The sequence below is a fragment of the Aulonocara sp. 'chitande type north' Nkhata Bay genome, linkage group LG23 (assembly GCF_057382095.1).
Source record: "Aulonocara sp. 'chitande type north' Nkhata Bay isolate Kocher_YH1m ecotype deep benthic linkage group LG23, A_spYH_male_GT1.1, whole genome shotgun sequence".
Classification (NCBI taxonomy): Eukaryota; Metazoa; Chordata; class Actinopteri; order Cichliformes; family Cichlidae; genus Aulonocara; species Aulonocara sp. 'chitande type north' Nkhata Bay.
In genome coordinates this window covers 3,017,105-3,030,606 of record NC_141365.1, presented here as the reverse complement: position 1 = coordinate 3,030,606, position 13,502 = coordinate 3,017,105, and the positions used below count along the sequence as shown (strand labels likewise).

Here is a 13,502-nt window from a genome sequence, read left to right as displayed (position 1 = left end):
AGAATAAAACGGTTTGCAGTGAATAAAAAGGTATTCCAGAGAGGAAGAGCAGTGCTGAGCAATCACTGTTACATCTGTGCACCAGCCACTATTAATGTAGAAGCAGACACGTCCACCTGTGGTCTTACCAGAGAGAGAGGCCTGCCGGTCCGCGCGCAGCAGATGAAAGCCCTCCAGCTTGAGCGCGCTGTCCGGGATGTCCTCACAGAGCCACGACTCCGTAAAACACAAGACACAGGAGGAGGCAACGTCTCTGTTCATGCTTCTCATCAGGGCCAGCTCGTCCATCTCATTCCTGAGTGAGCGTACGTTGGAAAGGAAGATCCCAGGAAGAGCAGTTCGCAGTCCGCGTCTCCTCAGACGCACGAGTGCGCCGGCTCGCTTTCCTCGCTTTCGGCGTCTCACTTTCCTGATCAGAGTCTGCAGTAAATCTGCCGCAGATGCGACAAATATTGGAAGTAAATCCACAGGTGTTGTAGTCCTGTAGTTAAGAAGCTCTTCTCTAGTGTAAGAATATCCAGAGGAGTGCCCAGACACAGAAGTTATGCACAAAAACAAAACAGAAGTAACGCACTGAAGCACCGGGGCATCCATACGCGGCGGCGCCATCTTGGAACAAGGGACTTGTCTTTGAAAGGTAGAGTGTTAATTACTAAAGCTGAAGGGATATCCCGATGAACATATGCTGCTCTCTCCTTACATCTGGATAAGAAAAGTAGTAAAGATATTGACCGTATGCTCTTTAATTTTATATGGAAAAACCGTACGCACTATATTAGAAAAACTGTTGTGATGAATAAGTACGAATCAGGTGGGCTTAACGTCTTAGACTTTTCTACTTTAAATAACACTTTCAAAATTAATTGGGCCAAACATTTTCTTAAAACCCTACCTCTATCTGGAACTTTATACCATACCACATTTTCTCTCGTTTTGGTGGCTTTACTTTTATTTGAAATTGTAATTACAATGTTGAGAAAGTCCCTGTAAAGCTTTCATCCTTCCATAAGCAGGTCCTCTTAGCGTGGACCCTCATTTATAAACACAACTTCTCACCTCACAAATACCTTATCTGGAACAACAGAGATATTTTATAGAAAAATAAATCACTTTTCCTGGAAACTTGGCTCCAAAATGGGATCCTATTGGTGGCTCAGCTGGTTAGTAAAGAGGGACAACTACTTACTTACAACGACTTTATTGCACTATATAATTTTCCAATCAGTGTTCCAGATATCAAGCGGAAGACAGTCTGGATGGTCCCCCATAAATATTTGATTGTAAATAAGGTGAAAGAAGTCTCTTTTAAAATTCGACATACATGTTATCCAGCCAGTCACTACATGGTCAAATTTAAAAGGGACATAAATACTAATTGTACTTTCTGTGGGGATCATCCAGAAACGGTGACACATCTTTTTTGGTACTGTTCTTTTACACAGAGATTCTGGAAGGAATTTAGCAGCTTTGTTATTGTCCATATTTTAAGGGAGTTTTCTTTACGATGGGAAAATGTTTTATTCTGTTTCTTTAAGTTCCCCAAGAAGTATGAGAAATGTTTTTTATGATAAATTTCTTAATACTTTTAGCTAAATTTTTTATCCATAAATGTAAGTTTACTAACAAAACACCATATTTCTGTCATTATTTTAAGGATGTGCACATGCACATACAATCAATATCAGACTGCACCAACAAAAAGGCTCTCACAACAATATATGTATGTGAATTTTTGCGTGTATTCTTATAATTGTTACCTTTTTCTTTCACCCTTGGCTTTTTGTGTTCATGTTCTGTTGTATACTTCATCTGTTCGTATGTTGTATACTCATTGTTTGTTAAATAAAGTTTTAAAAAAAAGACACGCTTTGTTTAGACCCCCAAAATCCTTTCCACGCCCACCCCCGTGACATCACGCTCCAAAGCCCTGTTACGTCACAGAACGTGGTGATGTCATAGTGACAGTCCTTTCATCCTTTGATGTTCAAGTCTATAAATAGAGGACAGCTGTCAAAGGGAATTCATTAAGCTATCGTTTTGTTGGAGTGATACAGCACATAAAAAAGCAGAAATGAGTTCGAAAGCTAACAAAGACAGAAATGTTAATTTCTCGAAAACAATGGTTAAAAAAAGTGAAAAAGAAAAAGAAACATATGCCAGACAGTTCGAGCAAAGACTGCAGCCAATGATCGACGAGGTTGAAAAGCTCAAAACTGAGCTTGACTACTTCAAAAACCTGCATACAGTCAATAAGAAACGGATCGAGGATCTAACAAAAGAAAACAATGAACTTTTGCAGAATAATAAGCTGCTGGGTTCGGTCTTGGATGACAGGACAAACATCGCAGACAGGTTGGACTCGATAAAAGATGACCACGAAGCTCTGGTAAAGTTCCGCGCAGAGACGGAGAAAACTCTGGCTGAGCTTAAAGAAAAACACGAGGACGAAGTCCAAGTCCTGCAAGGACTGCTGGAAACAGAGAAAGAAAAGGTGGCACGTCAGCAATTTCACAACAGCCAAGTTGTTGAATTATTATTGAAACGCCACAAAGAGGAAAAAAATAAGATGCAGCAGTTTTACCAGGAAAATACTAAAAAACTGGAAAACAAAGCAAATGCTGCAGACAGGAAGTTAGAAGAGGTGATCAACATGTATGACTCCAAAATAGAAAAGCTGCAGACGGCAGTAAAAAATAGTAGAGGTGTGACCGTCAATGCGGTTAAGGAACGCGAGGAAGAACGTCAATCCTCGCAGTGTTGGATTGACGGTGTTTTGTGGCATAATACACAGTTACAAGACGAAAATGAATTTATGGTTAAAAACATGAAAGAATTAACAGAGGAGAAAGGTCAAATGGGCAAAGTGATAGACGACCAAAAGGCCCAGAATATGGCGATCAAGCAGAAATGCCAGAGTAATATTAGAGCTCTGGCCTTGGAAAAGAAAATGAAGGCTATGCTTGAAGACGAAGTTGATTCTTTGAAAAAGAAAATTGAAGACGTCAAAAAGGCCCTAAGCACAGAGCAGGAAAACCACAGAAAGACAGCAGTGGACCGGCACAAAGTAAAAGCGGCACACAATCAGGCACTGGCTGAAAAGGTGGCGCTGGAAGAGAAACTGCGCTCCACAAAAAAGCAACGGGAAAGATTTATATCCAAAGTGAATTGGCTGGAGAAGAAAGAGCGCTACTTCCAAGAGGAATTGTGCCAGTGCGTTTTGTCCTTTGAAAAGGCATTTCCACATGAAGGTCACTTGAGAGGAAAAGAAAAGGTGGAATTTAGGGATATGTTCCACTACTTGAAAAAGAAATACGTAGACGGAGTGGAAGGCACCCCCTTTGTTGGAACAACGGAGTTTCTTGAAAAACAGCTGAACTGTCTACGTATCAGATGCAAGGATCTAGATGCAGCTTTACTAGCTAAAACACGGGAGCTGGAATCATTTAAAAAGCAGTACAATGACATGGTAAAGTCTTCCGAGTACGCTTTATTCCGACAAAGAGAGGAGCTCATTGGACCAGTGAACCAGATTATCCAAAAGGCTGCCAATGAAGAAAAAGAGATAGGTCATCTAAAATCTAGAGTGAAAGACGCTCAACTCCAGCTTAAATTAGAAAAACAGAAAGGACAAAAGCTGGCATCGTTGGACCATAGAAGCATGATGGGGAGATGTTCTGAGGAGACTCCGTCTCAGATTAATCCTCGTCCACTTCCAGGGAAAACTACATTTATTCAGGTACGTCCAAGACACCCTGGCAGAAGTGCAGGTATGGCTTCCCCAGTGAATCCTCCTGTAGAGTCTCCATCAACACCACCTTTCCTCAATTCTGATGATGGATTACCACCAGTTGATTGTTAAAAATTAACTGCTAAAATAGGCCATTAGAAGTATACTTCATCTTGTCTCCCTATATCATGGGTGGGCATTCTCAGTCCACGAGGGCCGGTGTCCCTGCAGGTTTTAGATCTCACCTTGGCTCAACACACCTGAATCACATGATTAGTTCGTTACCAGGCCTCTGGAGAACTTCAGGACATGTTGAGGAGCTAATTTAGCCGTTTAAATCAGCTGTGTTGGTTCGAGGACACATCTAAAACCTGCAGGGACACCGGCCCTCGTGGACTGAGATTGCCCACCCACCCCCAACCGGTCGCAGCAGATGGCCGCCCCTTCTTGAGCCTGGTTCTGCCGGAGGTTTCTTCCTAAAGGGAGTTTTTCCTCCCCACTGTCGCCCAGTGCTTGCTCAAAGGGGATCATTGGATTGTTGGGGTTTTCTGGCTTTTACTGTAGTGTTTTTACCTTACAGTATAAAGCAGCTTGAGGAGACTGTTGTTTTGCCATGATGCAATATAGCAGGGCTGCCCAATCCCAGTCCTCGAGAGCTACTATCCTGCAGCTTTTAGATGCATCCCTACTCCAACACAGCTGAATCAAATGAATGGCTTGTTATCAGGCCTTTGCCAAACACGATGGCATGCTGAAGAGGTAATCAAACCATTTGATTCAGCTGTGTTGGAGTAGGGATGCATCTAAAAGCTGCAGGACGGTAGCTCTCGAGGACCGGGATTGGGCACCCCTGCAATATAGTATTAAATATGACTACATTTTAAAAACATCTATTATAGCATCAAAGTAAAACAAAAAAACTAAATGAAATGAATCAAAATGTCTAATCTGGCAAAACAAGAAAAGAAAAAAGGTTTCACCTTTAAATAAAAATCCAAATCACAAACACATTCTGATTTTTGTTGTGTGTGTTTTTTTGTGTGTGTTGTCACGTATAAAATCGTTGCACTCTGTCTCGGTGTCTGCCCGGCCGGCTCCGCAAGGCTACATATGTTTATTGTGTTGCTGCTTTCTTCCACTCGTCATTCTGCCTGGGCGGAGCTCAGGCCCACGCACCTGTCTGCAATTACGCTGCAACGTGTCCTGTCTGTATGGAGACTGAGAGCTGCCAGAGTAATAATGTAGATACAGGCCTCTTTCTCCTTCTGCTGCTGTTCATGCTTTTATTCCATTGATGTTGCTATCATTTGTAAATATATTTATTTGCTCTTATTTTATCAATTTACTGTCGTTCATGTATTTAATCTTCTTTGTATTTAAATATGATTTTTTTTTTAAGTAATGCCGCGAGATGGACAGTTAAATAAAGGTTTCATTGAATTAAAAAAAAGATTTAAAGATGACTGGTGGCGGAAGCAGAGCACAGACTGTCTGTGAGAATCTATCGCCATCGTGTGGTGCAGAGATATATTGCCATTGAATTTAGACAACGAAAGCTTGGCTCACAGAGCAGCTGCAACACGAACAAAAAACATTAAATAGCAACATGATATATTATATTATATTATATTATATTATATTTATAGCTGTCGAAATTAACGCGTTAATTGCGATAATTAAATTTTGGAATTAATTACGTTAGAATATTTAACTATTTAGCGCAACACGCAGATAAGTCGCTCCCATAATTCCACTTGATTTGTTTACCGCGCCACTGAAAATGGAGAAGCAGGAAGCGGATGGCCTTCTGGATGGGGAATTTAAATACAAGAAGAACATAGATGGGACAATAAACAAACGCGTTGTAATTTGCACTCACTGTAGTAAAGAGTTTCAATTTCACCGTTCAAATTCGACCTTAAAATACCACCTTAATGCCAAACACGCGTTTGTCGGGGCAGCAGCTTCACCCGGCCTGCGTCAGACCACTCTTAGTGAACGCAGGCCACTCGGTAAGTCTTCTTTGGACAAACTGACCGACAATATAGCCAAATGGATAGCAAAGGACTGCAGACCGCTAAGCATTGTGGAGGACAAGGGCTTTGCGGATGTTTTAAAGGTTGCATCTCAGGACGCGTCCTACAAGCCCCCAGCGAGAAGCACAATAACAATTCGAATCCACGAACTGTATGAAACGGAGAAAAAGAAAAAAGAAGAGGCTTTAGTTCACACAGAATGCGTGGCTCTGACAGGAGACCACTGGACATCATTGAGTAATGACAATTACCTGGGAGTTACTGCGCATTTAATCACTGAAGCCTGGGGTCTGACATCCTTTGCGCTGACTATAATGAAAACGGAAGAGCGGCACTTTGCGGAGGCTTGTGCAGAGCAGTTCCAGACTGTTGCTCGCAGGTGGAGAATTGAGGAGAAGGTGACAACAGTAGGCACGGACAGTGCGCGCAATATGATCGCCGCGGCTCGCATCATGCCATTCAATCACATGCCGTGTACCGCGCACATTCTACAGAGATGCATCACAGTGAGTCTCGCAGACAGTGGCTTTGTCACTGCGCTGGCCAAATGCCGCAAAATTGTTGGCCATTTTAAGCACAGCCCAGCAAACACAGCAGAGCTGAACGCAGAGCAGGTGTCACTGGGGCGCAAGCAGGAGCCGTTGGCCCAGGACGTGCCTACGCGCTGGAACTCCACGCTGGAGATGGTGAAGCGCTTGATCCGCAACCAAACTGCAGTAACCGCGACTCTGGATAAACAAAAGCATAAACTTGTCCTCCTGACGCCTCCAGAGTGGGACAAACTCCAGAGACTGGAGACACTTCTAGAGCCCTGCAGGTGAGCCTGTCATTGTGACCATAATTGTAGGTTTAGATTAAATGTATCAAACATACATCTTAAATCAGTTTTGTTATTATGAAAATGTCTTATTTAAAAAATAAATGAAATCAAATATTTTATTAATATTACCTAGTATTAAAAAGCTTTTTTAAATTTGCTGTCTTATCTCTCTCTCTCTCTCTGTGTGTGTGTGTGTGTGTGTGTGTGTGTGTGTGTGTGTGTGTGTGTGTGTGTGTGTGTGTGTGTGTGTGTGTGTATTCCACTGCAGATATGTGACTGAACTGCTGGGAGGAGAGGCCTACGTCTCCTGCTCTGTAGTTCTACCAGCCTTCTGCCACCTGCGCCGTGTCATGGAAGTAACTGATGAGGACCCTGCATATGTGGTGAGGTTTAAAGAGAAGTTTAAGGAAGACCTTGCTTCCCACCAGGAACATACCAACTATGCATGGCTCCAGATCGCAACTGCACTGGACCCACGTTTTAAAGACCTACGCAGTGTGCCCAAGACTGACAGAGAAGCAGTGTGGACCACACTGGCAGGCATGCTGCATGAAGACTCTCCTAGAAGATCACACACTGCAGAAGAAGGTCCAGCCAAGAAGACTGCAACCCCCCCACTGTGCTTTGCCCTGATATCTGCAGTGTGAGGTTGGATCGCTCATTCTCATCCTCACACTGATGCCACTTATTTCGGTCTTTGTTTGACATAAAAGGGCATATTTGTCACTTTATTGCAACTATATTTGCACTCTTGAGCTCCTTCATTCACTGACTGATCATAAAGTTATTACTTGCGTTATGTATTCATCCGTTTGAACATAATTAATGAAGCCACATGTAATCACTAAAATTTGTATTTTGGGTACAATAAGAGAGTTTCAGATGGAATGCTGTTTTGTTTTGTTTAAATTTCACCAACTTGCTGATGCCCACGGTTGTGAGTGCGGCTTCTTGCTGTACATGGGTGGATGGTTGTAAATCACATCACAGATGCCAAAAACCTCTCAAACCAAGCCCCCTTGCCGGTGATGCTGTGCGCAACCTCGTGACGGAGTCAAGCATATTCAAAACACCCCCTCACCTCCCGTGTCAAACTCAAATGTCAGCCTATTTCATGTGTCACTTTTGGAGCAGTTGCCATCCCGACGAGCCATGGAGAAGTTCGTGTTTGTGTTATTTTACTTATTTGGTGTTCTGGTGTGTTTGGGCACCGGTCAGCACCATCGTGTTGAGCACGTGTTGGACCGTGGACACACCGGATTCAGTGGGAGAATAACGGTCAGGTGTACAGTTTACTGAGCACTGGGACTCAGTATCGTTTACCAGCACAGACACGGAGACGCGCTCAGCTTCTATTGAGAGCAAACAACCAAGTGAACCCTCCGGCTGCGTCCAGTAGACGAGACACACCGTCTGGGCCGGGAGCTTTCCGAGCATTCAGACTCTTAAACTGCTTCCTCGCATCTGCTTCATGAATATGAAGGGTTGTGGTGGGAGGAGGTGGTGTGAAATCCTCTTTTGTGTGGGGTGAGGAGGGGGGTGTTGTAAAAGTCCCCAAGAGCAATGATGAGAGAGTCCGGGAATGTCCGCTCCATGTGCAGTATCTGCTCCGCGAGTGCGCACTGAGCTGCCTGCGCATCCGCATCTGGCGGGATGTAAACAGCGGCCAAGATGAATGAAGCAAACTCCCGCGGAGAATAAAACGGTTTGCAGTGAATAAAAAGGTATTCCAGAGAGGAAGAGCAGTGCTGAGCAATCACTGTTACATCTGTGCACCAGCCACTATTAATGTAGAAGCAGACACGTCCACCTGTGGTCTTACCAGAGAGAGAGGCCTGCCGGTCCGCGCGCAGCAGATGAAAGCCCTCCAGCTTGAGCGCGCTGTCCGGGATGTCCTCACAGAGCCACGACTCCGTAAAACACAAGACACAGGAGGAGGCAACGTCTCTGTTCATGCTTCTCATCAGGGCCAGCTCGTCCATCTCATTCCTGAGTGAGCGTACGTTGGAAAGGAAGATCCCAGGAAGAGCAGTTCGCAGTCCGCGTCTCCTCAGACGCACGAGTGCGCCGGCTCGCTTTCCTCGCTTTCGGCGTCTCACTTTCCTGATCAGAGTCTGCAGTAAATCTGCCGCAGATGCGACAAATATTGGAAGTAAATCCACAGGTGTTGTAGTCCTGTAGTTAAGAAGCTCTTCTCTAGTGTAAGAATATCCAGAGGAGTGCCCAGACACAGAAGTTATGCACAAAAACAAAACAGAAGTAACGCACTGAAGCACCGGGGCATCCATACGCGGCGGCGCCATCTTGGAACAAGGGACTTGTCTTTGAAAGGTAGAGTGTTAATTACTAAAGCTGAAGGGATATCCCGATGAACATATGCTGCTCTCTCCTTACATCTGGATAAGAAAAGTAGTAAAGATATTGACCGTATGCTCTTTAATTTTATATGGAAAAACCGTACGCACTATATTAGAAAAACTGTTGTGATGAATAAGTACGAATCAGGTGGGCTTAACGTCTTAGACTTTTCTACTTTAAATAACACTTTCAAAATTAATTGGGCCAAACATTTTCTTAAAACCCTACCTCTATCTGGAACTTTATACCATACCACATTTTCTCTCGTTTTGGTGGCTTTACTTTTATTTGAAATTGTAATTACAATGTTGAGAAAGTCCCTGTAAAGCTTTCATCCTTCCATAAGCAGGTCCTCTTAGCGTGGACCCTCATTTATAAACACAACTTCTCACCTCACAAATACCTTATCTGGAACAACAGAGATATTTTATAGAAAAATAAATCACTTTTCCTGGAAACTTGGCTCCAAAATGGGATCCTATTGGTGGCTCAGCTGGTTAGTAAAGAGGGACAACTACTTACTTACAACGACTTTATTGCACTATATAATTTTCCAATCAGTGTTCCAGATATCAAGCGGAAGACAGTCTGGATGGTCCCCCATAAATATTTGATTGTAAATAAGGTGAAAGAAGTCTCTTTTAAAATTCGACATACATGTTATCCAGCCAGTCACTACATGGTCAAATTTAAAAGGGACATAAATACTAATTGTACTTTCTGTGGGGATCATCCAGAAACGGTGACACATCTTTTTTGGTACTGTTCTTTTACACAGAGATTCTGGAAGGAATTTAGCAGCTTTGTTATTGTCCATATTTTAAGGGAGTTTTCTTTACGATGGGAAAATGTTTTATTCTGTTTCTTTAAGTTCCCCAAGAAGTATGAGAAATGTTTTTTATGATAAATTTCTTAATACTTTTAGCTAAATTTTTTATCCATAAATGTAAGTTTACTAACAAAACACCATATTTCTGTCATTATTTTAAGGATGTGCACATGCACATACAATCAATATCAGACTGCACCAACAAAAAGGCTCTCACAACAATATATGTATGTGAATTTTTGCGTGTATTCTTATAATTGTTACCTTTTTCTTTCACCCTTGGCTTTTTGTGTTCATGTTCTGTTGTATACTTCATCTGTTCGTATGTTGTATACTCATTGTTTGTTAAATAAAGTTTTAAAAAAAAGACACGCTTTGTTTAGACCCCCAAAATCCTTTCCACGCCCACCCCCGTGACATCACGCTCCAAAGCCCTGTTACGTCACAGAACGTGGTGATGTCATAGTGACAGTCCTTTCATCCTTTGATGTTCAAGTCTATAAATAGAGGACAGCTGTCAAAGGGAATTCATTAAGCTATCGTTTTGTTGGAGTGATACAGCACATAAAAAAGCAGAAATGAGTTCGAAAGCTAACAAAGACAGAAATGTTAATTTCTCGAAAACAATGGTTAAAAAAAGTGAAAAAGAAAAAGAAACATATGCCAGACAGTTCGAGCAAAGACTGCAGCCAATGATCGACGAGGTTGAAAAGCTCAAAACTGAGCTTGACTACTTCAAAAACCTGCATACAGTCAATAAGAAACGGATCGAGGATCTAACAAAAGAAAACAATGAACTTTTGCAGAATAATAAGCTGCTGGGTTCGGTCTTGGATGACAGGACAAACATCGCAGACAGGTTGGACTCGATAAAAGATGACCACGAAGCTCTGGTAAAGTTCCGCGCAGAGACGGAGAAAACTCTGGCTGAGCTTAAAGAAAAACACGAGGACGAAGTCCAAGTCCTGCAAGGACTGCTGGAAACAGAGAAAGAAAAGGTGGCACGTCAGCAATTTCACAACAGCCAAGTTGTTGAATTATTATTGAAACGCCACAAAGAGGAAAAAAATAAGATGCAGCAGTTTTACCAGGAAAATACTAAAAAACTGGAAAACAAAGCAAATGCTGCAGACAGGAAGTTAGAAGAGGTGATCAACATGTATGACTCCAAAATAGAAAAGCTGCAGACGGCAGTAAAAAATAGTAGAGGTGTGACCGTCAATGCGGTTAAGGAACGCGAGGAAGAACGTCAATCCTCGCAGTGTTGGATTGACGGTGTTTTGTGGCATAATACACAGTTACAAGACGAAAATGAATTTATGGTTAAAAACATGAAAGAATTAACAGAGGAGAAAGGTCAAATGGGCAAAGTGATAGACGACCAAAAGGCCCAGAATATGGCGATCAAGCAGAAATGCCAGAGTAATATTAGAGCTCTGGCCTTGGAAAAGAAAATGAAGGCTATGCTTGAAGACGAAGTTGATTCTTTGAAAAAGAAAATTGAAGACGTCAAAAAGGCCCTAAGCACAGAGCAGGAAAACCACAGAAAGACAGCAGTGGACCGGCACAAAGTAAAAGCGGCACACAATCAGGCACTGGCTGAAAAGGTGGCGCTGGAAGAGAAACTGCGCTCCACAAAAAAGCAACGGGAAAGATTTATATCCAAAGTGAATTGGCTGGAGAAGAAAGAGCGCTACTTCCAAGAGGAATTGTGCCAGTGCGTTTTGTCCTTTGAAAAGGCATTTCCACATGAAGGTCACTTGAGAGGAAAAGAAAAGGTGGAATTTAGGGATATGTTCCACTACTTGAAAAAGAAATACGTAGACGGAGTGGAAGGCACCCCCTTTGTTGGAACAACGGAGTTTCTTGAAAAACAGCTGAACTGTCTACGTATCAGATGCAAGGATCTAGATGCAGCTTTACTAGCTAAAACACGGGAGCTGGAATCATTTAAAAAGCAGTACAATGACATGGTAAAGTCTTCCGAGTACGCTTTATTCCGACAAAGAGAGGAGCTCATTGGACCAGTGAACCAGATTATCCAAAAGGCTGCCAATGAAGAAAAAGAGATAGGTCATCTAAAATCTAGAGTGAAAGACGCTCAACTCCAGCTTAAATTAGAAAAACAGAAAGGACAAAAGCTGGCATCGTTGGACCATAGAAGCATGATGGGGAGATGTTCTGAGGAGACTCCGTCTCAGATTAATCCTCGTCCACTTCCAGGGAAAACTACATTTATTCAGGTACGTCCAAGACACCCTGGCAGAAGTGCAGGTATGGCTTCCCCAGTGAATCCTCCTGTAGAGTCTCCATCAACACCACCTTTCCTCAATTCTGATGATGGATTACCACCAGTTGATTGTTAAAAATTAACTGCTAAAATAGGCCATTAGAAGTATACTTCATCTTGTCTCCCTATATCATGGGTGGGCATTCTCAGTCCACGAGGGCCGGTGTCCCTGCAGGTTTTAGATCTCACCTTGGCTCAACACACCTGAATCACATGATTAGTTCGTTACCAGGCCTCTGGAGAACTTCAGGACATGTTGAGGAGCTAATTTAGCCGTTTAAATCAGCTGTGTTGGTTCGAGGACACATCTAAAACCTGCAGGGACACCGGCCCTCGTGGACTGAGATTGCCCACCCACCCCCAACCGGTCGCAGCAGATGGCCGCCCCTTCTTGAGCCTGGTTCTGCCGGAGGTTTCTTCCTAAAGGGAGTTTTTCCTCCCCACTGTCGCCCAGTGCTTGCTCAAAGGGGATCATTGGATTGTTGGGGTTTTCTGGCTTTTACTGTAGTGTTTTTACCTTACAGTATAAAGCAGCTTGAGGAGACTGTTGTTTTGCCATGATGCAATATAGCAGGGCTGCCCAATCCCAGTCCTCGAGAGCTACTATCCTGCAGCTTTTAGATGCATCCCTACTCCAACACAGCTGAATCAAATGAATGGCTTGTTATCAGGCCTTTGCCAAACACGATGGCATGCTGAAGAGGTAATCAAACCATTTGATTCAGCTGTGTTGGAGTAGGGATGCATCTAAAAGCTGCAGGACGGTAGCTCTCGAGGACCGGGATTGGGCACCCCTGCAATATAGTATTAAATATGACTACATTTTAAAAACATCTATTATAGCATCAAAGTAAAACAAAAAAACTAAATGAAATGAATCAAAATGTCTAATCTGGCAAAACAAGAAAAGAAAAAAGGTTTCACCTTTAAATAAAAATCCAAATCACAAACACATTCTGATTTTTGTTGTGTGTGTTTTTTTGTGTGTGTTGTCACGTATAAAATCGTTGCACTCTGTCTCGGTGTCTGCCCGGCCGGCTCCGCAAGGCTACATATGTTTATTGTGTTGCTGCTTTCTTCCACTCGTCATTCTGCCTGGGCGGAGCTCAGGCCCACGCACCTGTCTGCAATTACGCTGCAACGTGTCCTGTCTGTATGGAGACTGAGAGCTGCCAGAGTAATAATGTAGATACAGGCCTCTTTCTCCTTCTGCTGCTGTTCATGCTTTTATTCCATTGATGTTGCTATCATTTGTAAATATATTTATTTGCTCTTATTTTATCAATTTACTGTCGTTCATGTATTTAATCTTCTTTGTATTTAAATATGATTTTTTTTTTAAGTAATGCCGCGAGATGGACAGTTAAATAAAGGTTTCATTGAATTAAAAAAAAGATTTAAAGATGACTGGTGGCGGAAGCAGAGCACAGACTGTCTGTGAG

The 13,502-nt window shown here is 42.7% G+C and overlaps 3 protein-coding genes across 3 annotated transcripts; all 3 read left to right on the top strand.

The window, feature by feature from the left end:
* The first annotated feature begins 2,071 nt into the window (after positions 1 to 2,071).
* On the top strand, positions 2,072 to 3,859 carry LOC147300859 (uncharacterized). The gene has a single exon (XM_086283138.1). The coding sequence runs from the start codon at positions 2,072 to 2,074 to the stop codon at positions 3,857 to 3,859; it is 1,788 nt and encodes a 595-aa protein (XP_086139264.1).
* A 1,648-nt stretch (positions 3,860 to 5,507) lies between these two features.
* Positions 5,508 to 7,230, top strand: LOC147300858 (E3 SUMO-protein ligase ZBED1-like). Its single transcript, XM_086282218.1, has 2 exons — positions 5,508 to 6,580; positions 6,852 to 7,230. Exons 1-2 carry the CDS (start codon positions 5,508 to 5,510, stop codon positions 7,228 to 7,230), a joined length of 1,452 nt encoding a protein of 483 aa, XP_086138344.1.
* Positions 7,231 to 10,348: 3,118 nt separating this feature from the next.
* Positions 10,349 to 12,136, top strand: LOC147300857 (uncharacterized). Its single transcript, XM_086283137.1, has one exon. It carries the CDS (start codon positions 10,349 to 10,351, stop codon positions 12,134 to 12,136), a length of 1,788 nt encoding a protein of 595 aa, XP_086139263.1.
* The last annotated feature ends 1,366 nt before the right edge of the window (positions 12,137 to 13,502 follow it).

What these genes read in the sequence shown, in the direction of transcription:
- LOC147300859 (XM_086283138.1), top strand. Translation starts at nt 2,072, where the DNA reads ATGAGTTCGAAAGCTAACAAAGACAGAAATGTTAATTTCTCGAAAACA.
- LOC147300857 (XM_086283137.1), top strand. Translation starts at nt 10,349, where the DNA reads ATGAGTTCGAAAGCTAACAAAGACAGAAATGTTAATTTCTCGAAAACA.
- LOC147300858 (XM_086282218.1), top strand. Translation starts at nt 5,508, where the DNA reads ATGGAGAAGCAGGAAGCGGATGGCCTTCTGGATGGGGAATTTAAATAC. An exon ending in ACACTTCTAGAGCCCTGCAG is followed by an intron (nt 6,581 to 6,851) that starts GTGAGCCTGTCA and finishes ATTCCACTGCAG; the next exon opens with ATATGTGACTGAACTGCTGG.